At 44.6% G+C, this 27,309-nt stretch overlaps 1 protein-coding gene across 6 annotated transcripts in view; it reads left to right on the plus strand.

The window, feature by feature from the left end:
• The window catches only part of birc6 (baculoviral IAP repeat containing 6), a 122,750-nt gene that overhangs the window by 28,887 nt on the left and 66,554 nt on the right, over positions 1-27,309 (plus strand). For 2 of the 6 annotated variants that reach the window (XM_080482080.1, XM_080482082.1), the window contains exons 26-55: positions 564-663; positions 777-991; positions 1,089-1,297; positions 2,594-2,949; positions 3,890-4,109; positions 5,194-5,330; positions 5,415-5,552; positions 7,654-7,781; positions 7,907-8,038; positions 9,253-9,468; positions 9,561-9,744; positions 10,851-11,057; positions 11,520-11,653; positions 13,944-14,097; positions 14,185-14,301; positions 14,889-15,067; positions 15,926-16,052; positions 16,133-16,243; positions 17,648-17,906; positions 18,534-19,105; positions 19,714-19,889; positions 19,965-20,061; positions 20,910-21,104; positions 21,196-21,396; positions 21,470-21,749; positions 21,831-22,087; positions 23,753-23,861; positions 24,084-24,314; positions 24,971-25,835; positions 26,351-26,494. In XM_080482080.1, coding sequence (XP_080338206.1) covers positions 564-663; positions 777-991; positions 1,089-1,297; positions 2,594-2,949; positions 3,890-4,109; positions 5,194-5,330; positions 5,415-5,552; positions 7,654-7,781; positions 7,907-8,038; positions 9,253-9,468; positions 9,561-9,744; positions 10,851-11,057; positions 11,520-11,653; positions 13,944-14,097; positions 14,185-14,301; positions 14,889-15,067; positions 15,926-16,052; positions 16,133-16,243; positions 17,648-17,906; positions 18,534-19,105; positions 19,714-19,889; positions 19,965-20,061; positions 20,910-21,104; positions 21,196-21,396; positions 21,470-21,749; positions 21,831-22,087; positions 23,753-23,861; positions 24,084-24,314; positions 24,971-25,835; positions 26,351-26,494 — 6,450 coding nt within the window. Of the gene's footprint in view, positions 1-563; positions 664-776; positions 992-1,088; positions 1,298-2,593; positions 2,950-3,889; positions 4,110-5,193; positions 5,553-7,653; positions 7,782-7,906; positions 8,039-9,252; positions 9,469-9,560; positions 9,745-10,850; positions 11,058-11,519; positions 11,654-13,943; positions 14,098-14,184; positions 14,302-14,888; positions 15,068-15,925; positions 16,053-16,132; positions 16,244-17,647; positions 17,907-18,533; positions 19,106-19,713; positions 19,890-19,964; positions 20,062-20,909; positions 21,105-21,195; positions 21,397-21,469; positions 21,750-21,830; positions 22,088-23,752; positions 23,862-24,083; positions 24,315-24,970; positions 25,836-26,350; positions 26,495-27,309 lie in introns of all 6 variants that reach the window. The other 4 variants (XM_080482084.1, XM_080482083.1, XM_080482081.1 and 1 more) reach the window with 4 other exon arrangements.

Genomic DNA, 27,309 nt, shown 5'->3' on the forward strand with positions numbered 1-27,309 from the left:
TGAGCAATCAGGGAAACTCACGATGTCGGAAAAAGGGATCAGATCATGTAAGTTACCAAAGCAATAATCTGCCTTGAACAACTTTAAATCATCTAAAACCCAAATGTGCTTTTTGTAGTCCATCTTCTGAAATTTGTAGTTCTTTCCCCACCATGGCGGACGTCAGTAACTTGCGCCACCGTCGGATTATTATGACGTCACTAAGTGAAAGTGCGGTCCGACTGCCACACTAACGTGATCGCCTTTCACTAACTCCTTTAGGAAGCCCTCTGACACCATTCCTTAACCCCGTGATGTCATCCACTGGGTTAAGGTAAAATCGTTAGATAAGGAGATAAGAGAGACAATTCGGACGTACCCTTTGACTTGTTGTTGAGTGATTTTGACTGATGTTCAGAACTGTCCTTGAACCTCATGAAAAGAAACGCCTTCTAACACCTCAACAAACACCGGTGACTGACACATGGAACTTTTCTTGAAGACCTTGAGAAGCAACTGCACCTTAAAACTATTTACTTTTTGTTGCACTAAAACAGAAAAATTTCATTTTTTTTCCCTTGCAGAGTCCAATGGGCAGTGGTCTGGCTCTGGCTATTTCCCAGGCATCTCACTTCCTGCAACCTCCTCCACACCAGTCAATCATCATAGAGCGGATGCACTCAGGTACTTGAAGTACTCTGTTGAAGCCGGAGTAAAGAGAAAGTCTTGGTTATTTAGTATTCATGGGAACTGGAACAGATTGTCTCAAAGTGAACTCTCGGTGCCCCCCCCCCCAGGTGCGCGGCGCTTTGTCACGCTGGACTTTGGCCGCCCAGTTTTGTTGACCGACGCTTTGATCCCGACCTGCGGTGACCTGGCCTCTCTGTCCATTGACATCTGGACGCTGGGCGAAGAGGTGGATGGCCGCCGGCTGGTGGTGGCCACCGACATCAGCTCACACTCTCTTATTCTGCACGACCTGCTGCCGCCGCCCGTCTGCAGGTTCATGAAGGTCGGTTTGGCTTGAGGGGAACTTCAGGATGCCACTTAAGATCTTTTATCATCAACCACGTCTATATTTAGAACTCTTCCCATCCTTTCTCTCCCAGATCACTGTGATCGGACGCTACGGCAGCACCAATGCCCGGGCAAAGATCCCGCTGGGCTTCTACTACGGTCACACTTACATCCTGCCCTGGGAGAGCGAGCTCAAGCTGATGCACGACCCACTGAGAGGAGAGAGCGAGGCCGCCAGTCAGCCTGAAGTGGATCAGCACCTCACCATGATGGTAGCGCTGCAGGAGGACATCCAGTGCAGGTGAGGTGGGAGCTGCAGCAACTTCAGTGCTGTAGAGATATGAAGCTAACAAACACAGAATCTCTTCATACTGAGCTGGTGTCGTGAGTTGTTTTAAAGTCAGTTCACAGTTGAATAATTAAATATGACAGCAGATTCCAGTACGAGTAGAAGGAACAGTGGAGATCTCTACAGTTACTAGAATCTTAACAACAGAGCACTTCAAGGTGGAAATACTAAAATCTACAGATGCATCAATACCACATTTAAAAGGACAAGTACAAGTACTAACCTCTAGCTATTTTTCAATATCAAGTACAGATAGAAGTACTTATTAAACGCCATTTCAATTAGTTTTGAGACTATTTAATTTTCATCTTATACTTTCATATTTCAGATAACATTTAACTCATACAAATGTTCACTTTCCTTCCCTTGACATTGCAACACATCTGGCAAAAAAATAAATAACTGAAATTTTAATAATAACTATGTTATTTAATTTTTTACTAGTGGTTTATTGAACTGTAGGGTCTTTTCTGAAAGCCCACTGTTGAGCAGTGAGGTTGTTGAGGAGTTTGTGCTCTGATCCAAAAACACTGATAAGAGGGTGTAGCATGTATCAAGTGCTATTCTAACAGGTCGGTACGTCCTGCTGGAGTGGAGGAAGCAGGCTAAGGCTGACTGTTTAAAATATCCAACAACTTTTCGTTCAACCGCCGCAAAATCACTTCAATTCATACTCACTATGCAAACAATACAGTATGTGAAGGCTATGCAGCACTGCAAACTACCTCTGCTCTGCTACATGCACCTCCAATATACTCTTAACAGCGAGCTGGAGCTTGTGCGTGGCACACAGCAACCTCAGTCCCACATCAGCCATACTTTAATCGTATGTCTACATTGTTGCATCACTGGCGTGTGAACAACAATCTCCAAACTGCTCTCAGTGCTCGTCCTCTCTTGTCTTTCTGCTGCTGACATTATTGACAGATTACATCAAGTAATTCTCGCCGGGTTGTATCGGTACGGTTTGTCCGTGCAGCATTGGACCTGATAACCAACACTGGTATCGGTGCATCCCTACTTAATTTGACCATTTCATTGTGTTTTCTGAGACATTTTATTAAACCCACCATCGTAAGACTGAAGTGGAAATGATCAAATATCATTTGTAGAAGTTAAGCCTAATTTGTCAGCTTAAAGCTGATTCAGATCACAATAACTATCAGTTCGTTAAGAAGTTAAATTGGTGGAAAATGTAAATGTGATGCTCCTCTCTGAGCTATATTTCCTCCTTCCTTCTGCTCCCAGGTACAATCTGGCCTGCCACCGGCTGGAGACGCTGCTGCAGAACATCGACCTGCCTCCTCTCAACAGTGCCAACAACGCTCAGTATTTCCTCCGGAAGCCGGACAAGGTGGTGGAGGAGGACCAGCGCGTCTTCTCCGCCTATCAGGACTGCATCCAGCTGCAGCTGCAGCTCAACCTGGCGCACCACGCCGTGCAGCGGCTGCGCGTGTCGCTGGGCGCTAGCCGCAAGTCACTTTCCTCCTCCACCGGCTCACCGGAGGCGCAGGAACTGGTGCACAACTCCTCCACGGAGCAGCTGAGGACAATCATCCGCTACCTGCTGGACACGCTGCTCAGCCTGCTGCACTCCAACAACGGTGAGATTCGGCTCAGATCTCACACCTGCTGGACGCACCAGAACACACCAGTGATAAATTAACGACAGAATGAACCTCAGAGCTCCGTGGGAAACTGAACAATATAAAGCATCACCAGAGTCCATTCAGAGGCTTTCTGAAAGCAGCAAAATAGTTTTTGCATCTAAATCCTGACACAAGTAAATTTTGAGCTTCTAAAGATAATGAACTAGAGAGATTTGGTCTTACTGCTAAGCAGTAAAATAGGACAGGTTCAGTGTTTTTTGTCCTGGAGTTTGAGTTGTTTTTAATCGATTTTAAATCAGTTTGAGCTGAGGTGTCTTGTACAGCGTGAAAAGCATCCCGATGCTGTGTACGAGCAAAGCGGTGAACAATGGTGTTCTATAATCTTAAATAACAGCAGAAGCAGAAACATGTGGCGTCCTGGTTGATGGATTGTTAGGTTACTCTACTAGTTTTTTACAGTAGGTATCATAGCGAAATAAGGCGAGTTTGACACTCCTGGGGAACATTTTAAGTTTCTGTGTTTGTGATATTTTTTGTTTTTAGTTAACATCACCTTTCTACGGTGTACCTGACAGAACTGTATAATATGAAAAATGGAAACTTATACACATAAAACTAACATTTTATAGTCGTGTTTAGGGTAATTGACATAATGTAGTTATACAAATGTATCTAATTTAGGGAACTTTTTATTGGAAAAATGTTGAATTGTTTACATTTTTTTGCATTTCACCAATAATTATTTAAAATAGGTGGCTTTTAATTTGTGTGATATCTTTAGTTCACACTTGCGTTTCAAATTCCCAATATTTTGATGAATGTCTTGTTAAGATTTACCTTCAAACAGCCTTTGGAATGTCCTGAAAATGAAAGTATTTTGCAAACACAGTAACACCGTCTCCATGTTCTCCCTCTCTTCTCCGTTGGTCCTCAGGTCACGCAGTTCCCTCAGTGCTCCAGAGCACCTTTCACGCTCAGGCCTGCGAGGAGCTCTTCAAGCACCTCTGCATCAGCGGCACGCCCAAAATCCGCCTGCATGCCGGGCTGCTGCTGGTGCAGCTGTGTGGGGGTGAGCGCTGGTGGGGGCAGTTTCTCTCCAACGTGCTGCAGGAGCTCTACAACTCGGAACAGCTGCTCATTTTCCCTCAGGACAGGTATGAGAACCAAATCATAATTTCAGAACACACTGTGTTTGAATAACTGTGGACTTCAGATTATAATATACAATACGAAGGATGAAGGTCAGTATTATATTATTTAGAATGAATACAGGGTTCCTTCTCATATAACGGAAAAAGTATCACCCACAATATTGATAATATCGCAATACAGATATAAACTAACTAAACTAATCATACTTTATGAATCCCCTTCGGGTAATTCCTTTTTCCCCCTCATTGAGCCATCCTAGTTGTAGGATGTGCAGGTGCAGCCACATGGGGGCGCTCCAGAAAGCTGCTGAAGATCGCTTCTCAACCCTCTCAGCCACCACTGCCCCCCAAAATAATCACAAGATGAAATGAAATGTTGATTTTTGAGCATTGATTACAAAATCATTAGCGCTGCAGCTCACTGCTGTTTTGATAGATCATATTTGGCACCTTGATCTTTAAAACATCTTTGCTTCCTGCTGAGTTTACTCTAACTTTTAACTCACCCTATTCATTAGAAATCTTAACTCGCTGATGGGGTCATGGGTCATGCTCACAGTAGTGACCGTCAGCTGTGGGATTCAAACCTGTGAACTTCTGAGGCCTTTGAGGATCATTTCTATCATTTATTAAATGCAAATCATATTGTTTTGTATGAAGTCCGGCCAGGTTGTTGCGAATTGACTCCCAGTGCTTCAGTGAGTCGAGGACCAAGTCCATACATTGAATTTCACGTCTTTTTACAAAAACATGAAGACACTAAAATCATTTTTAGTATAAATAAATTCAATTTCAGTATTTTTATGATCCCCTCTTGAAAACTTCAGTGAAATGTTCAACAATAATTTTTTTTTCTCTTTTTTTTTAAACAAATGACTTTATTTTGTGGGATTGTTGAGCTTTCTCTGGAGAGCTACAGAAAGATGTTGAATTATGTCTGTCAGTCCAAGCCTGTCACTTCTCCGGCTGCACCATTTCTGAAGCATCAACGACGGGCACATTTTGTGATGTTCAGCCTCCGTCAAGAGTGTCGTCCAGGGTTTATGGAGTTGTTGCACAGCTCATTGCGGTCCTGTGTTCCCTGCAGAGTGTTCATGCTCCTGTCCTGCATTGGCCAAAGATCCCTGAGTAACAGCGGCGTGTTGGAGGGTCTCCTGAACCTGCTGGACAGCTTGCTGTCGCCGCTGCAGCAGCCACAAGCCTCCGCTCAGCGCAGGACCGAAGGTAGAGCTGAGTGCCACTCAGACACTCCCCAGCAGATCCAAACGCCTCAACAGGCTCCTGTGAGGACATGTGTGTGTTTTCCAGGTGTTTTGGATATTCCCATGATCAGCTGGGTGGTGATGCTGGTCTCCAGGCTGCTGGACTATGTGGCCAGTATCGAGGACGAGGCCTCGGGAGGGAAGAAGCACCTCGGAGGGAAGGAGCGGGAGAGATCTCTGACAGGTAAAGTGCTTCCACATGAAGGAAGGAAATTAGTTCAAAACCCAATGCAAGTAAATTTCCATAGAATTAGACATGAAAGTTAACTTTAACGTATTGACAAACTAGATTTTTTTTGATCGTCACATCTTCAAAATAAAGACACCTTTCAAAGAACATGTGAGAACATCTTGGTTACACTCGTGGCGAGATCCCAGGAACGATCATCCAAAACGTAATTCACTGTAATTCACTCGCTCTAAACCAGGGGTCTCATACTCAATTGACCTGGGGGGGGCGCTGGAGGCAGGGTCTGGGTGGGGCTGGGCCGCATCAGGGATTCCACAAAAAAAGTTGTTCAAAAAATCCTTGAACGTCATTATTAACAGTTGTAATGATTTCTTCTGAACATGAAGTGTCCTGAACATGAATGGAACATTGAATGGAGATCATGAACTTGTACGTGTATATGACCAATACGGCATAAGAGTGCCAATCGTCACTACCGATGCTTCATGCTGATGCTCACAGCCACAGAGCCTCTCAACTTTAAATAATCGTGAATCACACAACAACTAAATGACATTGAAAGCCACACCACTCACACTCTTGGTTCTAAAAACCTTGATCTCCCACATATATCCGCCGTTTTAATAATATGTAGCGATCACGGAGCTGATCGCTGCAGTGCATTGTGGGAGTTTCTGTTCATCGTGTTTTAGATGTAATTATTGGGGGTTATATTAGGTTTGTAGTGTTGGTAATGATTGTGTTGTGTTTTTGTTGTTTAGTTCATGTAGTTAGTTAGTTCATCTAGTTTAGTTTATTAGTTGTAAGTTGGCAACCGGGAGTGAAGAGGGTTTTTTGCGTAGTGTGGTCCTGCCATGGTGTTCCTGTTGGTATGAGCATCAAAATAAAAGCCAGTGCCGCTGGCAGCAGGCATAAAAGATAAACCCAACTTCTTGAGTTCGTCTTTTACAAGTCTTGTTGCAAATATAAAGCGGTTATGAGTTTGTTTCATTCTATTTTCTCTGAAAGAGCATGGAACCTCCTGTGCTTGAAGCCTTTCAATCTCATTTGATTTGATGCATTTCACAACAACAGACATCACATTGTCATATTACCGGCATTTGCTGCAACCCGTCGCAGTTGCCTTTCTTTTTGTGCTCAATCATGGCATTTGTAGATGGTCGAAAGTACCGGAGTGGCAAGCTCAAAAAAGGTGGCTGCTGTTTATTACATTCCGGAGCTGGCTGAGTGGCAACGTCAGAGGTCCACTCCCCTCGTGGGCCTCACTAATGTTATACTTTCATATCAAGGTGGGCGCCACAAAATATCGTCCTGTGTGCCGTGACTTTGAGACCCCTGCTTTAAACCTTTCAGAGGTGCATGTAAAGCATATAAAAGGCATAAACACTGTGTGTGGAAGAAATCACCCTCAGACCTCAGTTTTCCATAAAGTAATAAAACATGCATAAATCAATGTACACATATCTCTGGAAACAAGTTCTGGTAAAATTAATTCTTCGATGACCAAACTAAATATCAGCAGCAACTGAAACCCTGATTCGTTCCACCAAACTGACTAAAAATGAGGCCTGTGAGCGTATCCTGATATTTTCTGTAGGGAAAAGATAAATGTTACACAGGTCTGTCGTGCTCCTGTACAATATTCACTATCGATACTGAATTCACGTTTAAATCAAGAGATGTAACTGATGTCTAGTTTAGCGGAGAGAGACAGAAATGTTTACTCTGCATTCAGTAAATTTATTTTAGTATTAGATTGGTCACATCAGAGTCAGTAATTCACTGCTTTATTTAATGCTGTCAAACGATTAACCTTTTCAATCAGATTAATCACAGGCTTGCCGTGGATTAATTTTTGGGATTAATGGCTAAATAGCGTTCATTTTTAGTCAATATTAATTGCGCTTCCTTTTGCATGAGCAAACAGATTTAAGAAAGAAGGGAAATCTATATACATTTTATCTGTTTATTAAACAGTTTGTCAACAAAAAAGAAATCTCTTTTTCAAAACAAACATTTGTCCACAAAAATGTTCCTGTCACTCTTTTTTCAGCAGCTACTAAGACAAACTAACTTGTTTTTGTTTGTTCTCCAGGCATTCAGTGGAGCTTCATCAACAACAGCCTTCAGTCACAGAACTCCAGCCGGGCGGCCAAAGGGAGCAGCAGCCTTGATCGCCTCTACTCACGCAAGATCCGCAAGCAGCTCGTCCACCACAAGCAGGTAAATGTGTCTCAGCCACAAAGCAGCGCCACAAAGTCACACTGAGCTGAGAGGCCAACGCTGCCAGACAGAGAGCATGTGTGTATTTTTCAGTGCTTCTATTTACCATAGCCTTTTCATTGTAGCAGTTAAATCTATTGAAAGCAAAACAGAAAGCTTTGGTGGAGCAGATTGAGAAGGAGAAGATCCAGAGCAACAAAGGCTCCTCCTACAAGTTGCTGGTGGAGCAGGCCAAGCTCAAACAAGCCACGTCCAAGGTGAGCCGCTGTTGCCCTCTGCTCTGCAGACCTTCAGATCAGGAATTCTACGTCTTTAAACCTTCATTTTAGTGGTTTAACACTCCGTTTAGCTGCTAAATCCTCCCCTGAACATGGAATAGAATAAAAATACTCTATTAATCCCAGAGAAAAGTTCCTGTCAAACCGTCAGACCAGCCAGGGATTTACATGAATGCTCGTTTAAGATGTATTTAATCCCTGTTGCTGTTCTGATACACTCTTTAATTCCAGGCACAGTGCTCAGGTTTAGATTAGATAATAGATTAGCTATTTCTGTGTTTATATTTTGAAGTAACAAATGATTATATAGTCTATTAATGTGCCCAAGTGGATTTCCTTCTGGCATTCGATACTTTAATATTCATTTTTCCACACAGTCTTTTCAGTTCCAGGTCTTAGAGATCTAGTGATCTTGCTGAGCAAGTACAACAAAACTAGATGCAACCACAAATATTCAGATAGTTCATCAAATTTTCTGTTTTTAAGAAAACATCTGATTATTAACACAAAAACTGTCTGTTTTGTATTCTTAAAACTAACTAAACACTATCTAAAAACCTATCATCTGTAAAACTGAAATTTCTCTTAAAAGTAAGAAGAAAATGTTGGCGATTATAAAAGTATTCTGGTTAAAACACAAGTTCTTAAGAGAAGATTGTAAAAACAGTCATTTTTATCATATAGTCACCATCACACAGGCAAAGTCAGGGATGTTTATCTGTCTTATCAAAAAAATGAAGGCAATGTGTAATTTTGACACAATAATTGATGACGTGTCACCGGAGAAAACCTTTGGTGGTCTGGGTTTAAATATTCTGGGAGAATGATTCAGAGTCCCATGAAAGTAATTCATGTACAAACAACATAAATAATCTAGTTTGAAGCCGACTGAGGTGGAGTGATGTTAGGGTAATCCGTTAAATCGGACATGGCTGAATGCCAACACTTGGTTTCAAAAATAAACATCCTTCTAAATATCGTTCCAATAAGGATGTTATCTTTCTATTAAGAAAATAAGCTGGCTTCTATTACACAAAGTAAATGATTAAGCTGCTGTTTGGCAAACACAATAATAGTTCAAGTGTACATCTGCATCCATCCAACAAATGGACGCCCCTCTTTGGTCTCTTTTGAAGAAACAGAATTTGTTTTCTGCTTTTAATCATTGCTCATTCTCTCTCTTTGTCATAAAGCACTTTAAGGACCTGATCCGTCTGCGGCGGACTGCCGAATGGCCCCGCTCCACGCTGGACACGGAGTCCACCACAGCCAAAGAAGCCCCAGAAGTGGAGCCGCTGCCCTTCACTCTGTCCCACGAGCGCTGCATCTCGGTGGTGCAGAAACTGGCGCTCTTCCTCCTCTCCATGGACTTCACCTGCCACGCCGACTTGCTCCTTTTCGTCTGCAAGGTAGTCATCAGACACACGTCCTCACAGAAAAACTCAAGGCAGAACTCTGTGTGCAATTCTCAAGAAAAAAAACCTGCCTGTCGTCTCTACAGGTCCTCGCCAGGATAGCCAACGCTACAAGACCCACAATCCACCTGTGCGAGGTTGTTTCTGAGCAGCAGCTGGAGCGCCTGCTGCTCCTCCTCGTGGGGACGGACTTCAACCGAGGGGACATCTCATGGGGTGGCGCCTGGGCTCAGTATTCCCTCACCTGCATGCTGCAGGACATCCTGGCAGGTGAGTTCTACTCCAACTCACTCGGCATTGTTCTCATTTTCCGAAACATTCCAGTTTTTCCATTGGCACATTTGGGATCGGAAACTCAAAAGGAAGCAGATTTCTGATGGCATTGTTGTAATGTGTCCTCACGTATAGTTTTAACCCAGCCCTCTAAAAATGAAAACTTGGGTTTGTTGTCTGGTGCTTGCGTTACCTGCTTGGTAGTTTTGTCGTGTGTGTTGTTTCAGTTACTCAGTAACTTATTCAGACACAATGTTTTTAACTCAACATCCTGAAACGTCCTGCTGCAACCGCAGAGTCTGAACTTCTTCAGCAGCCTATCCTTCTGGGCCACATTCTGGTTCAAACTGGTTTGGTTGAAAAACAGCATTTCTACGAGCCGTAGCAATAAATCCACCGTAAATGTTGGCACACGGTACCGTAAAGCCGTGTCTTTTCCCCGAGCGGATCGTGGACTGTGCGTGGACAGACACAGAAACCGCCTGTTCTCCGTTGGCCTCATCAGAAGGACTTGTAGGCTCTGTTCACACTGCAGGTCTTGATGCTCAATTCGAATTTCTTGCTGAGATCTGACTTCTTTGAGTGATAGTTTACACTACATTTTAAATGTGACCTCCATCAGACTGCAGTGTGAACGTGGTCAGACCCCATGCAGAAGAAAGCGTGACGCCACAGAGAGTACGACGTTTACGGAACTAAACCGATGCTACTGCAATGCTACAAGCAATCGGAAAAGTAATTGGAAAATCTGCACGCAGCCCAGGATCCAAGTTACTGCTTTATAATAAAAAACCTGTAAAATATATCTCAGTGTGACATTGTAGGAGAGAATCAGGTAGGAAAAAGCAGGACCAGAAAGCCTTGATAACCTGTGACTTCCAATAGATTTTTCCAGGTTCAATGTTCATGTTGACTTCAAAAGGCTGATTGGTTAGCTTGTTGCTACGCTAATGTTGGCGTTTTATTCCGCACCATAATGTTGTTTGCTATCGGATCGCCAAAGAGCAAATATTTCAGTATGATCTGTTGAAGTCGAGTGTGGATTAAAGAAAGCTGTGGAGGAGCATTCCCGTGCTGATGGTTTCTCCTCGCCGTCTCCTCAGGTGAACTGCTGTCTCCGAGCTCGCTGGACGTCCTGGACGAGGTGGTGGTGGGCGAGGAGGCCGGGGCCTCGTCGTCCTCGGGGGCAGGGGCGGACTCGGACGACTCCCTGCCCCAGCCTGCACCCATCCCCCTGGTAGAGAGCATTGACGAGGCCCTGGTGCCCGATATCATCGCAGGTACTACCGGGACCTCCTCAGTTTTCCAAAGTGCGTGGGTAGCCCCGTCCACTCTACACCACACCACACACTGCCATACAAGCTCACTGTACCATGTCTGAAGGGTTTCACATGTTCACACTCTTCTTTTTTCATAGCTGCATGTTTCCAGATTATCTGGATCGTATGGTTGTCATGGTTCTTATTATTGTGCTATTAGTGCGGCCTCTTGGAGTGAGAGTTCAGACGCATCCATCCAAAACCTTTTGGGCGTTAATTTTGTTCAGCTTCCATTTGTAAAACCTTTATTTTCTTTATTTTTTTTCTGACTTTTGGCCTCCCACTGAAGTGTTTGTCTGGACCCTCTCTCCGAGAAATGCGCTGGAGCTGTAGCATTGTGTGGATCGGCGTTAAAATTGCCCAGTAACGTGCTAAAGAAAACGTTTCTCTTGCTTGTTTTGTTTTTCTAGTGTGCTTGCTTGGCAATATTAAAGCTGTTTTCATTATCCAAAGGTGCTCCACCTCTGTCATCTTTGGAAAAAGATAAAGACATTGACTTTGACTTGCTACAAGACCTGATGGATGTTGATATTGATCCTTTAGATATTGATTTGGAAAAAGATCCACTCGCTGCCAAAGTGTTCAAGGTACGTGAACTCCTATTCTTCTCTTTTACTGTGTGTGCTGACTCAGAACTTTTTATTCAGGATTAGAGCTGCACGATAAATTGCAATTTTATCATCATCGGGATTACATAAACTGAGCTGCAACACATGTTGGCTAATCAAATGTAGAACTACTGCACAGAATAGAATAATCACTTTTACTCAAACACAAAGATTTCATCACATACTGTAAGTATTTGCAATACATTTGTAGTTCGTTCCGGCTTGTTTGACTCGTATCGTGCAGCCCTGGTCAGGAGACGTTGTATCACAATATTGTGATTAAGGACAGAAGTTTATTTTTCTTGATCTACAGTTGCAAGAAAAAGTGTGTGAATTCTCATTTATGCACTAAAACAGCAGCGTACACTTCACACTGTATTTGTATACTTTCAATACATTCGAATGAGCGTTTTAGCATTCAATCCACCAGAGGGCACTGCTTCAAAACAGCAGAAAGGGCAAATTAAAGAATCGCTCTTATTTTTAGAAGGAGGGAAGTCAAAGTTATTGGTCAAACAAATATTGATTTTGAGAAAGAAGCAGCTCTTTCATTCACAAATCTCCACCATTTGATAAGTACTCCTAATCTCACTACTGCCCTCCTGAGGTTACCGGTGGTACTGGTCCATCGATCATATCTGTAAGCTTCCAGGATATGAAATACAGACGTAATAAACAGAGTATGGATAGATGGTTCTGTGTCTCACCTTCAGCCTAACTGAGCCCTCGCAGTGCTCTAGTATTATACACAAAGTCATCTGATCTATTTCACAAATAGAAAATATGAGAATAATGTGAGGTATTACGGCAGTTCCACTGTGTTTATGTCAGTCTTTTAACATTTACAGCTTCCAATGGAAAACAAAATCAAAGTACACCACATTGGAAACTAGGGATGCACTGATACGACACAGAGTACTCGTTCTGGTGAAAGCACGTGTACTCTGTGCGTACGCATGAGTGATGTCCGCAGTTTTGACAAAAGTAAGGCAGACTAAATTTGTTTCTGCCAAAATATCAAGCGGTGGCGAAAGACATCAGCAATTTAATCACCAGAGACATTTGGACCAGCTGAGTCAACCTGATGTCGCTCAGTAGTACTCAGCACATTACTCTGAGCCGTAGTACATGCTCAAGAGTTTCAGAGCTCTCATGCCAGCGATGCTACATGCTAACCGTGATTAAAGTATGACTGATACACTCATCAGTGAGCTCAGTCTACAATCTACAGTCTACATTCTACACAGGTCAGTATCTAGATGGACGCTACGCACTCCTCTATGTACTGCAGGCTGTTAGAGGTTCGACCAACGGCTGTGGGGAAGTAGTTTGCAGCAACAAATAGCCTTTCTACATTGTTTGTGTTTTGAGTGAGAATTAGGCTGAATGGTATTTAATCAGTACTTGTATCGGTACTCAGTAGCTGAAGGTTTGCACTGGTACCAGTCCTTTAAAAAAAGTGGCATCGCTTTTGGAAACCCGTCAAAGGATGAAACCCTTTCAGAACCACTTGAATGTCTTCTGGCAGCGATCACTTTGACATGATGCTCCCTCCACCGTGCTTACATTCAGTTCTTCCTACATATTGGGTTTTCTTTCTGAACAAGCTTTTCTATATCTGTGACGCAGATCGGATGACTTTGTTACCCTTTCATAATTAAAATGTAATGTTTCTCAGGGTTCACACACAGTTTCTTGCTACTGTAGCAAAATGACTGGTTCAAAAAAAATGAAAGTTGCACCTTCATGGAATGTTTTTCTGATCTTGTTCTCTATAAGAGTATTTGGTTGAGTTTTACTCTGCTTGTGATGCACATTTACATTTCCATTAACCTTTCCCAGCTAAATCCCACTGACTGATCATATTAGAACATTTAGTCACAAACCCAAAATGTATTTATTTATTATTTTTATTTAAATGAAGCCTCCTAAAAAACCAATTGTCTCACGCAGAGGTCTGAGCTGTGGTATGAATTTACAAACTGCAAATGGAACCAAGAAGACAAACTCAGAATATCTCAAATCAAAGATGTTTTTCAGCTTTAATTCATTGTTGTTGCTTTTTAAAACTCCATTTCGACAGAGGAGCTTGTAACAGTGATCAGTTTATGCCATGTCCAGTCAGGATCTTTAGCTCAAGATGTGGGCAGGTGAAGTCTTGACTCTGCTTTTCCATTGAATAATAAACATTGGTTCTTTGAGGGTGAGTTGAGAGAAGAGTTGCTGGTTTGTTTCCTGATGTCGGTCTCCTTATTGTGTTCATTCTCAGCCTATTAGCAGCACCTGGTATGATTACTGGGGTGCTGACTATGGCACGTACGGGTACAACCCGTACATCGGGGGGGTCGGTATCCCCGTATCCAAACCTCCAGTCGCTGCTGAGAAACCTGGCTCTCAGGGTCTGTCAGTGTCCGTGTCACAAGGTGAGCTCAGTCCCTCCTCTCTTCAGATTCTGTCTCGTTTCCACTCCAACATGGACTTTCAGATTAAAGCTTCTGTGTCTGTGACAGCCCTGGACGCCCGGCTGGAGGTGGGCCTGGAGCAGCAGGCCGAGCTGATGCTCAAGATGATGGCTACGCTTCAGGCCGACTCCATTCTGCAGGCCCTCACTTCCAGTTCGTCCACAGGTGAGCGCATCCGGACGTTTATCTTCGTTATCAAGCCGGCTTCATCCACCCAGCTCCGTACATTTTTAAACATATGAACCAAAGCAACAGCTGGATAGATTAACTGGGTATTACAGTGAAAACATATTTAATCTAACAATCTCTTTATTGGAACTCTTTTGTTCTGTTGGCGGGACTCAGACAGGAGGGAAGATGTAGGGGTCATGGTCATCTCAACCAATAAGATCATTTGAACTAATTTGAGGTTTCTAATCAATTGTCAGACTTGGAAACACTTTTGTTTAAATGCATATTACTAGTTCTTATCATAGGTAAAAACCTTACTTTTTAACTGATTATTGAAGTTTTGGGTAAGATAGTGCACTCGATTAAATCACTGATCACTGCCTTTGAAGGCAGAAGAAGTTTGAAGTGGTTCAGCACACAAATTCAAATCTAATACATATGTTTATTGTATTTATCACAGTAAATTTACGATAGAGACATTAAATACTGAGAGTTGGCCGTCCAGAGATCCTCTCCAAGCTTCCAGGGTTGAGTTGAATCAGGGAATAAGTGTTCAATGTGTTTTCTGCCGTGTTTTCTAGTGAGCCAGGCCTCCAACGGCACTGACGACTCCTTGTTGAGAGCCCTCCACGGAGGAGGAGGAGGAGGGGGTGGAGGTTCTCCTCCAGCCAGCAGCTTCATGGTTCAGCCCTCATCCATTCCCATCCTGAGCGCCTGCTTCAACAAGCTCTTCTCCATGCTGCAGGTCCACCACGTGCAGGTCAGAACCGGAACAGAACATTTATGGCTCGGAGAGCAATGTTTTTATTTCCTTTTTCTCCACTTAAAAACAACCACTTAGCTACTTTCCCCAACTCAAAACAGGAAAGAATGGAGAGGATTTGAAAAAAAAAAAAAAAAAAAAAAGTGCTGAAAAAGACTGTTTCCCTCCAGAAAATGTAACGAGGTATGAAATATTTTACTGTCACAGAGGGCAGAAATGCCCCAAATATGACAGGAGTCGGCAACCTTCAACACTCAAAAGAGCCATTTGGACCTCTTTCCCACTGAACAGAAACTCTGGGCCAAAGAAATGAAGATAACACTGCAGATTATAGATTATAACCTCTATGCCACTTACAGAAATACTGAGGAATGGCAGATCAAGAATATAAAGAATAAACAAAACCATGTCTTTAAAATGAATTAAATAAATTATATATAATAGATAAATTCATGTCTCCCCACATGGTAGGTAAACTATGGTGGCTTACAAGGGAGCTGAGAGACAAAACAGATGCATGTGGCTCCAGAGGCACTGGTTGCTGACCCCTGACCTAGAGCAAGGAAATGACCCTTTTTATGGGCTGAAACATTTTTAATTTTCACTACCAGGAAAGAAGATATTACTAGAACTTTAATGAATGAAAATCTGTCTGATTTTGATTGTTCACCTGAAAGTGTCTCAGTAGATTCAGCACATATTAGGTTCAAATGTTGTTTATAACTGACTGGCTGACTGACACACACAAACATGGATAAACTGTAACCCTGTAGCTGTATGTCCCCCCCCCCCCCCCCCCCCCACACACACTGCTTCGGCCCGATAGCAATATGTTCGACCTTCCTTCTCTTCCAGCTGGAGTCTCTGCTGCAGCTCTGGCTCACGCTCAGCCTCAACACCTGCTCCAACGGCGGCGAGGATAGCGGCTCTGACATCTTTCTGTTCAACGCCAGCCGAGTGCCCACCATTCCACTGAACCAAGGTCCCCCACCTCCTCTTCCTCCTCCTCCTGATGCTGTGGGAACTCCATGTGTTAACTCTACTCCCTTTGTGTGTGAACAGCATCCATCAGCAGCTTCCTGACGGTGCTGGCATGGTACCCCAACACGTCACTGAGGACTTGGTGTCTGGTGCTGCACTCGCTCACCCTGATGACCAACATGCCCGCCTGCGGTCAGTACTGCCCCCTCACCTGGGTCCGGCTGTGGGCCGCTGGCACAGTCTCACTTTGTCTTCATGCTACACGAAAACGCAGCCTGTCACTGCTTCTGCGCTCATGTGCCTTTGGACTCCTCTGATGCTCCGTCATAGAGTTCAAAGGATATATTTCTGAAGCTTTGTTTACGTCTGCATTCATCACCATTTCTTTCAAACTAATAATACACACCCTGTACTGTATTTTCCAAACAAAATTGTATCTGTCTCACTTATTTCTTCTTCCATATTGAGATGTTATAGCACCATGTATAATAGTTTTCTTCAGCCCTTCAGATGTTTCTCACACACTGAACTCTATTTTTAAATTCAAATTCTTCTCAGTAGATTCTTGTTTTTGACATTCTGGTGCTGAAGCAGCTTTCTAATGTCCTACAGTGACATCTTGTGGTTATTAATGGTATATTTTATTTATTTGTTTTTCACACTTTATTGGTTAAATTGCGTTTTTCCCAAATTGACCCTTTTGTGGGCGGCAACTTGCAAGCTCCCGCTATCAAGCCCGCCTCTCTAGCCTCTAGGCCACCTGGAAAAGTGCTTTTTTTTCACCATTTGATGCAATTTACTCCAATATACAAAAAAAATAATACAATGAAATATGTAAAGCCACAACAACCAAAACAGTACAAAAAGAAATAGTCCACGCTTACAACATATATTTCTTATATTTGATTTTAAAATGTATGTTTGGATAGCGGATCAATAACATGATTTTCAATGAAATTTAGAGCTAAAAATAGTGAAGTATGTGTGATTCTGGTCATTTCCATGCCTTACAAGCTATATTGGGTTTTGCAAATTGCACATAAGTGTGTTTTAATCTGACTACTATCACATTGAACTAATAAATTATCCTTTGATTTGAGAGTTAATTTGCCACCCTGATCATTTTCATTTTGATTCAAATATATATATACACACCTCAATAGGAAATGTTGAATCTAATTTTCAGAGGAATCAAAATACCAGAGATTATGGATTGTAGTTTGCAGTATTTCATTTCAGAGGCTCTCGCCTCAGCCTGTGGTTGATTATTTAGATATTTTAGCTTTATTCATTTCTATTTGACCTTAGTTTCACAAGGTGATCTCATCAAGAGCAGGGTTTAGATCTAAATGTGGCTTGTTTCCTGTGTTCATTTGAGATTTTCATGCACTGTATAACAAACTCTGATCGCCTCTCGGAAAAATTACAAAATCCAAAGTTTGCCGTCAGTACACTCTTTGTTATGACAGGAAGTAACACAGAAATAACAGTTGTGATTTTAGTGATCAGCGGCTTTAAGAATGTAAAAATGGTGTAGTGTTCCCCCCTCTGGGGCATGACGGCGTACTTTCCTCTGACCTGTGTTTGAACCTGCAGCCTCCAGCAGCGGGATGAGCTCTCCGGAGAGCACGGCTCAACAGATGGTGTCCGATCCCACTCTGGTTCACGTCCTGGTCCGCTTCCTGTCCGGCAGCAGCGTCAACGGCACCAGCCAGCACAGCTCGCAGGTGGGACCCACGGCCACGCAGGCCATGCACGAGTTCCTGAGCCGCCTGCAGGTCCACCTGTCCTCCACCTGCCCGCAGATGTTCAGCGAGTTCCTGCTCAAGCTCATGCACATCCTGTCGACGGAGAGGTAAGCTTTGCTTGAACCTGCAGCCTGCAGAACCTGCAGCACAGGACACAGCATATCAGAGTGTGTGAGGCAGGAGCATGCCTGTTTCTGTTGGTTTCAGTTTAAACTACGACAGAATCAGAAGTGTTCGACGTGTATTTTATACATTGAAGCACATTAAGACACATTAGTCTCAGCAAACTCAGCTGGCAGCCAGACTCTCTTAGAATGGCTTTGTTCTTCACACAGACTGCATCACTGTCCGTAATTCCATTTTTTTTTTTTTTTTTTTTTTTTTTTTTACTTTCTTTTCTCCTTTGTTTTTTCCTTTCTTTTCCTTTTTCTTCTACATTTTTAAAACCACTCTTAATACATTTTGAATTTTTGACTTTGCTCTAAATTAGTTTTTATTGCCTTTTGAATTATTTGGAGGTATTTGTTTGTGCTGCGGTTGTTTTTGAGTAAAAGCTGTTTGCGGACAGTATTTGGTGGATAGGTATTGCCTGGTTGAAGGTTGGGAAAAGCAATAATTCATTCAGCAGTAACAATATCCCCTGTAAAGTGTCCTCTGTAGAATTGGAATGTGTGTGTCTGTGTAAATGGAAGAAACATGTCAGTGGGGCTAATGGCTGATCTTCCTCTGGACAGGGGTCCGTTCCAGGCAGGCCAAGGTCCGCTGGACGCTCAGGTCAAGCTGCTGGAATTCACCCTGGAGCAGAACTTTGAAGTGGTGTCAGTGGCGACCATCTCCTCGGTCATCGAGTCCATCACCTTCCTGGTGCACCACTACATCACCTGCTCGGACAAAGTGGTGTCCCGCAGCGGCTCGGACAGCTCGGTGGGCGCCCGGGCCTGTTTCGGGGGCCTGTTTGCCAACATCATCCGTCCCGGCGACGTGAAAGCCGTCTGCGGCGAAACCACACGCGACCAGCTGATGTTTGACCTCTTGAAGCTGGTCAACGTGCTGGTGCAGCTGCCTCTGTCCGGTGACCGGGAGTTCAGCGGCCGCCTACCGCCGGCCGGCAGCGGGGCGGCCGACAGCAGCGTGTCAGACGAGGAGAAGGTCTGCGGGAGCAAAGAGAGCGTCGCCGGCGGGTCGGCGTCCAGTCAAGGTCCACCTGCCGGTGTGGCCGACCTGGTGCTGGCCAACCAGCAGATCATGAGCCAGATCCTGTCGGCGCTGGGTCAGTGCAACAGCAGCGCCATGGCCATGATCATCGGTAAGAACAAGGCACAAACTGTCCATCCACTCGTAATAAAGCTCAAGACTTAACTTTACGTAAGTTGCTGAAGAAAATGAAGAAACATAATTAAACCTAACAAACAGACTTAATCTTCTCTTTAGGAAATCAGTTTTTAATTGCAGTTTCTTTTGACAGTTTGCAACAATAAACAACTTAAAAACTGCATGGTAAACCCAGAGCTTTTGTGAAAACGGTTGGGGGAAAAAACACCCACCCCAACGCTAACCTAGCTTTAGCCTAACGACAGTCAAAAACGTGTCTCGACTTGGTAATATAACCATTGCTTTCACAAACTGGATTTTTTATTTTCCACACTACTGGGATCAGTCCCCCTAATGTTGTTGTGTTGGTGAGTTTTGCCTCCACATTTATCAACTCACTCTCATTGATTTGTCTTCTGTATAACTCTCTGACAATTAATTAAAATCCCAGTGAAGTTGTTTTCAGTGATAATCAGTGTTGTTGCTCTAGAACTAGAATGTACATTTTGAGTTTTTCCCCTTGTGGGTGCAAACTGAGGGGAATGACTGTGTTGTCAGGAGGGAGAGTAGTCCCTCCCTTCATGCTGGATCTTGTCTCTCCAGGAGCAAGCGGACTCCACCTGACCAAACATGAGAACTTCCACGGAGGTCTGGACGCCATCTCCGTGGGCGACGGCCTCTTCACCATCCTCACCACGCTCAGTAAGAGGGCCACGTCGGTGCAGGTCATGCTGCAGCCCATCCTCACCTACATGGCCTGTGGCTACATGGGCCGACAGGTGAGCACCGGCCGGCCTGCTGGAATTCATCTGACATTGATGACGAAACAGACATTTATTAATTTTAATTCCCAGGGTTCTCTGTCCACCTGCCAGCTGTCCGAGCCGCTCCTCTGGTTCATCCTCCGAGTACTGGACACCAGCGAGGCTCTCAAGGCTTTCCATGACATGGGTGGGTCCGCACGTTACCTGCTAATTCCAATTATTTGAGATTACTTGATCGTGGCTATTCAACTCTAAAAATTACAAGGAAAAGTGTACTTCATGTATAAAACTGCTGCTCTTAGTTTGTTCACTGGAGATCAGTTCTATAGCGCTAATGAGCCAAAAGGCATGACCAAATGGAAATATGCTACTACTGCTACTTGAGGATCAACAGGCTTCATCTGAAGTCATTTGGGGTTTTGGATTTAATATTATAATATGTTGAAATCGCATTTATTTTTCACTGAAAAAATTTAAAAGGCTAGCTAGTTCATTGACCCACACCTCTTTACTTTGAATTTAAAGGAAAAAGTGGGTTGTCTTGAATTTTTTTTTAGGATTATGAGTTGAATCTTATTTTAATTACTTTTGTTGTCTTGATACCAGCTGTTAGCCTGCGGAGCATCCTGCACTGACTCTCTCTGTATAATGTTGCTCAGCCCAGCATGATGAGGCGCTGTGGCTCAGCTGGTCAAAGCGCCTGTTTAAGATCAGGAGATCCTGGGTTCGAATTCCAGTACTGCTGGACAACTTACTTTAAACATTAAAGCACTAAAAATTCCTCGGAGAGGTGGCGAGGTTAAAATTATGACAGCAGTATCTAAAAATAATGAGATATTCCAAATGCATTGAGTAATCATCATCGAACAGCATGAGGTGGAAACAGGATATTTCTGATCGGTTCACTACGATGGACACAAGGTATCAGTCAGTGACATGAAGAAATGTAACTAAATGTCCATCCTGATAATTTGCTGGTAACTCCAAGAATGGAGGTTTTCCAGACTCACTGACACACACCTCTTGTCTCTGCAGGCGGCGTGCAGCTCATCTGTAACAACATGGTGACCAGCACCAGAGCCATCGTGAACACCGCCCGCAGCATGGTCTCCACCATCATGAAGTTCTTGGACTCAGGTCCTGGGAAGGCAGCGGATGGCAACCTCAAAGCCAGAATGCTGACGTCGGAGCCGGACAACGCCGAGGGGCTCCACAACTTTGCTCCTTTAGGTGAATTCAGTTCGCATCTGATTAAAGAACCACTATGCGATGAATACATGTATTAAGTTTCCACGGCTTCCTCTGCATCAATCCTCCTCAGGCACCATAACATCAAGCAGCCCCACAGCCCAGCCGGCCGAGGTGCTGCTGCAGGCCACGCCCCCGCACCGCCGGGCCCGCTCTGCTGCATGGTCCTACATCTTCCTGCCCGAGGAGGCCTGGTGCGACCTCACCATCCACCTTCCAGCTGCAGTGCTGCTCAAAGAGCTCCACATCCAGCCACACCTTGCCTCCCTGGCCAGTGAGTATATCAGACTTTAACAATCTGAAAAGTGTCCGCTCCTTTTTCTAACAAACCTGCTGCCGCCCTGCAGCCTGCCCGTCCTCGGTGTCGGTTGAGATCAGCGCAGACGGGGTCAACATGCTGCCCCTCTCCACGCCGGTCATCACCAGCGGACTGACCTACATTAAGATCCAGTTGGTGAAAGCAGAGGTGGCGTCCGCTGTGTGTCTTAGGCTGCATCGGCCTCGTGACGCCAGCACTTTGGGTTTGTCCCAGATCAAGCTCCTGGGTCTGACGGCCTTCGGGAACACCTCCTCTGCCACCGTCAACAACCCCTTCCTGCCATCCGAGGACCAGGTGTCTAAAACCAGGTACCCGCAGCAGATCCTCTGTGACCAGGACCTTCCTTTATATCACCTGTAGGCCATGTTGTGACCTTTTCTCTTTCCCAGCATCGGGTGGCTGCGTCTCCTCCACCATTGCCTGACGCACGTCAGTGACCTGGAAGCCATGATGGCCAGCGCTGCGGCGCCCACCGCCAACCTACTGCAGACATGTGCCGCCCTGCTCATGTCGCCGTACTGCGGCATGCACTCGCCCAACATCGAAGCGGTGCTGGTGAAGATCGGCCTGCAGTCCACGCGCATCGGCCTGAAGCTCATCGACATTCTGCTGAGGAACTGTGCCGCCTCTGGCACCGACCCCGCCAGTGAGTCACACAACCGCATCACCGCTGGAACGTCCACGAGTCCTTAAAAACACCCTCAAAATGTCCTGATATATCCGCTTTTATTGCCTTAAGAGGTTCTCAAATTAGCAGTCTCACATTGGAAAGACCGAGACAAGGGCACATCTCAGACACACTGGCTCGAGGTAATAGAAGTGTTTTGGTCCAAACTCACCTAGCGAGGCTTTAGTCTGCCTCTTTTCCTGGGTGTAATCCACATTGTGTGTTTAGCTTGGAAGAAAAAGAGATTACCTCAATTGAGAAGACTTAGTCGGTGATGCAGGTGCTTTTAGCTATAGGTCGGTCATTTTCACTGTAATTTCACATTTAATCTTTCCACCTGGAATTGCCTCAACTCATTTGTTGCCTTTTTTTGTTTTAGTTTTTTTTGCATAATTGATTCAGTGACGTCAGTATTTGGCCAACACATTGTTTTAAGGCTCTACTTTTTTTTTTATTTTATCAGGTTGAATGGTGAGAATTTAAAAAATGGCTAGATAGACTCGTTCAGTTACAGTTATCTGTCAATTGCTATTTTATATTGGAGAAAATATTAAGAGGCTACAAACTCATGTCGAGCTGCTTTTGGTTGTAATTTTCAGACAGAATGCACCATAATTTAAGTGTTGGCAGCTTTTCCAGAGATATAATGGAGCAGAAAAGAGTGTATATATAGTAGTTTGTTTTTTTCAGAGCTGTATTCTTTGAGAAAGTGAGATCATTCATATAAAGAGTAGATCGGGATCCGCAAACTGCAGGAAGAAATGTAAAATCACAGTGAAGTCAACTGTTGAGTCGGGCCGCAAAAAGCTAAAGCGCTGTTAGCATTTTTTTACATTTCTAAAGGTTCCGCCTTCAGCCTAAAAACCAAAAATCCTGGTTTCTCCAGGTGCTCACATGGGGTTGCAGTCACCAGAGTTGCTCTGGAAGAACTCCATTCTGCTCCCGATATCTTTCGAAAAGCTGCAAAAACTTGAATCTTTGCTATTTTTTGCCTTCTGACTGAAAGTCACAACTCGGTGTGACTTTTAACTTCTCCACTGTTTAGCCAGGACATCGTTCGCCTCTGGCCCAGAATGAATGCTAATAGGGCCTTTAGAAAAGTACTTTAACATAATGGACTATTGCATTCTGGCAAGTGTTTCCCAGTCTGTTTATATGTGGAGCTCTGGCAGATTACGAGGAAGTAAAGAAAACAAGAAAAAAAACAACTTGTTGACGTGAAGCCAACTGCTGCTGGACACACCCACACTCTGCAATAAATCACAATAGGTCAAATGAAAGAAATCTCTTTCGATTTAATACAAAAAAACATTTGTGAAGTAGTGTTATATTCAATATTAACTCCAAACAAGATCCCTAGTTATTTGATGGTCTTCTCAAAGCGTACCTTGGAATTAGGCCTCGATAGTGTAGTACAATATGATCACAGCACATTTGCACCACTGGCCGGACTGATGGGTGTCGACGAATAACAAAACTGATAAGACTGTAGAAATACGTTGGGCACAGAGGCTGAAAAGTTGAGTCAAACATCATGTTGTGAGTCTACATGAAAATGTCAAACATTAATGAAAATAAAACGGGACTCAATAGATCATCATGGAGGTATATATTGTTGTAAGCGCTGAGTTTGTGTTTCTGCAGATCTGAACAGTCCGCTGCTGTTTGGGAGACTGAACGGCCTCTCCTCCGACTCCACCATCGACATCCTGTATCAGCTGGGCACCATGCAGGACTCGGGAACCAAAGACAGGTACTCAGCGCTTGCTTGTAGCTTCTGTAAACGCCAGCAATCCTCCGTCAAGGTGATTCTCCGGACGGAATCATGAGCCGATAGTAAAAAGTCTCCTTGTCACTTTTTACTGTCATTCGCTCATGTTTGTTGCATACAGATGCTGCTCCCTCACAGCCTGCGACCCGGGAGCTTCTGCTTGTGATGAATTGTTCCTAAAAGCTCTCTGTCTCCCCCCTCTAGGATCCAGGCTCTTCTCCAGTGGGTCCACGACTCCTCCAGAGTGGCAGCTCATAAGATGAGCGGCCCGATGGGCTACGGCGGGCATGGCGCCTCCTCTGGCTCATCCAGGGAGTACGGCCTGCTCATGCCATCGCCCTCCCACCTCCACTGTGTGGCGGCCATCCTGTGGCACAGCTACGAGCTGCCCGTGGACTACGACCTGCCGGCGCTGCTCAACAGGGAACTCTTCGAGTCAGTCCCGCACGCACGCACGCACGCACGCACAGTTTTATATCACAAGCATGGTTCAGGGTCTGGGATTTGGAAAGTTGAAAAAGGTGTTTTTAAAATCAGAACTGGATGCTTTGATGCTCAGTTTTCTTTTCATGAGAACTGAACCGACACACAATTATTGTATTATACAGAAATAACAACTGAACTTCAGCAAAACTGCTGCATCCTTACATATTTATGAATTCAAATTTTTCATGTTGATTTAGAAAAATGAAAAAAAAAAATCACAAGTACACAACCACAAAAATTTGTAACACGTCTGTTTTCCCCCCGTTTTGTGGCTACACTGAAGGACATTTTTGGAAAATAGCATAATTGTCATTTCATACATATTTGGAATGGTGTAATGATTAACCACCTGAAAATAACGATATCTCATGTTTATGGGGTTCCATCTTTTCAGGCACTTTCATTTTCACTTTATGTGCAAAACTGGGTAGAATATTTAAATACTGGCAAAACCTACACTTGCATGTATGGATCTGAACTCTTTGTGGTGATACAGTTCGATGTTTTGGTTTCAGAATGTGCATATTTGTACATTTTCAAACCAGACCTGAAGCGTCTTCTAAAGCACTGAGTCTGTGTCCCGTCCGCCCTGTGGTCTCCTCCAGGCTGCTGTATAACTGGTCCATGTCGCTGCCGTGTAACATCGTGCTGAAGAAGGCCGTGGACAGCCTGCTGTGCTCCATGTGTCACATCCACCCCAGCTACTTTTCCCTGCTCATGTCCTGGATGGGCATCGTGTCTGCGCCCACCGCCACACACTCCCAGGCTCAGCACCGCCGCCTCGCCATGACCGACGACGGCAAGAAGCAGCACGACGCCAACGCCAATGCGGCGGGGCTCACCGATGACTCTAAGCACGCTAGACCCCCCATAAACCTGTCGGAGTCGCAGCTTACTACGCTGGCGGCCGCCTCACAGTCTCCCGGAGCCATCGAGCAGCTGCTGGACTCGGGCCTGCCCTCGCTGCTGGTGCGCAGTTTGGCTCAGTTCTGCGTGGGGCTGCTGGCCAGCGCCGACCTCCCTCTGCCTGCCGCGCAGGCCGAGAGACGCCACCACCACCACCACTACCACTCACCCTCCTCGTCCTCTCACGGCCGGCCGACGCTGGCCGCCGAACTGGCCGCGCCCGTCCTGCGCTTCCTCACGGAGGTGGGCAACAGCCACGCCATGAAGGACTGGCTGGGCGGTCCGGAGGTCAACCCGCTGTGGACGGCCCTTCTCTTCCTGCTGTGCCACTTCAGCGCCAGTGCCGGGGCCAATGCCGGCTGCCGACCTCTGAGTCCCGGCTCCGCGGCGGCGGCGGCCCCTTCGGCCCAGCCGCAGCCCACAGCCTCACGCTTCTCCCTGGCGTCCTCGGGCCAGACGGGGGGGCTCACCACCCAGCAGAGGACCGCTCTGGAGAACGCCACCGTGGCCTTCTTCCTCCAGTGCATATCCTGCCACCCAAACAACCAGCGGCTCATGGCTCAGGTCTGCTACACTATCACCGCCTCAAACACTAAGTACACCATGAGCAGGTGAACTCTGGAAACAGATCCAGGTTAAACTAAAGTTCTTTATATCAGTGGTCCTCTGTGGTCAAATATCAATCTTTTTTTCTTCACAAGTGGTCATAGTCTCAGAATATGTACATTTTATTTACAATAGTTCTGCAGGATAATAAATAAACATAGATATGTGGTAATATGGAGTATTGTGATAGACATGATTTGTGTCTTGGATTTCTTCATCCTGGTAACATTGATGAGAAATAAAACATGGGCAGCCGGTGAATTTACAAGACAATGTATGTCTGCAGGCTTTCAGAAGTGAAACATCTTTTTGACTTTATTTCAGTTATTTTTAATTGATTTTTATGCTTTGTCGACATGTATATTGCTGATTTCTCTGTATTGTGTAGCCTCCATCTAAAGGCATGTTTACACACTTTTTAATTGGTATGAAAGCACCGTGAAAACCAGCTGCTGGCTGTTTTCTTCCTGCAGGTCCTGTGTGAGCTCTTCCAGTCTGCTCCTCAGAGAGGAAATGTGCCGATTTCTGGAAACATCTCCGGCTTCATCCGAAGACTGTTCCTGCAGCTGATGCTGGAGGATGAGAAGGTCACGGTCTTCCTGCAGTCGCCCTGCCCGGTGAGCGACATCTGTAATACCACAAAAGAACTTTCACAGTATTAATTATTCATGTTGTTCGTGGCCACAAGGGGGCAGTGCAGCCTCGTCGCACAGCAGCCTGCCCTCAGTGAGCCTTGTTTCCTTGTCCTGCACTGTGATTGGCTGTGAGTAGCACTTTCGGGAGTGTGTACAGGCCTGTGTTTGGCTTTTAATTACCTGAAGCAACAAAGCTTTCTGCACACCCGACTCGTGTCACTTGCCGCACACTCTGTCCACATCACGTCATTCATTATTCACACTTTTCAATGTATCGCTGGGAGAATAACTTGAGTGCAAAAGCACTCATATTCTTATATGAGGAAACATTGTGTGCAATCAGACATTTCTGTAGACGAAAATTTTTCTTTTTGTGATGGTGCAACAGCTTTAATGCCCTTTTTCAGTGACTTTAATTCAGGGGCCGACACGAGGGAATAAACAATTCCCATAAAATGTTTACATTTTGAATAAAAAATAAATAAAAAAAAGACACAATACCTGCTTTCAATGGCTTGAATATATTTCTAAACACTTCTTAGGAAGATATAAATTGAAGGGAACACATTTGACTATTTTCAGATACTTTGATCAGAAATTGTGTGGAAGAGGCAGCATATGAAGAATTTGAACATAACATAAACAAAACATTTGATGTGCAAAAAGGAAGTAACCCTCTTGCTCAGAGCGAGAGCAGCTGGAGCCCTAGTTCTGATCATGTCAGTATCAATCGGACAATTTTTTGAAAGATTACCGATTATTATCTAATGGCTTTAATCAGCTGGCTGGTTAGTTGG

This window comes from Lipophrys pholis (assembly GCF_963383615.2).
Source record: "Lipophrys pholis genome assembly, chromosome: 15".
In the NCBI taxonomy this organism is placed as follows: domain Eukaryota; kingdom Metazoa; phylum Chordata; class Actinopteri; order Blenniiformes; family Blenniidae; genus Lipophrys; species Lipophrys pholis.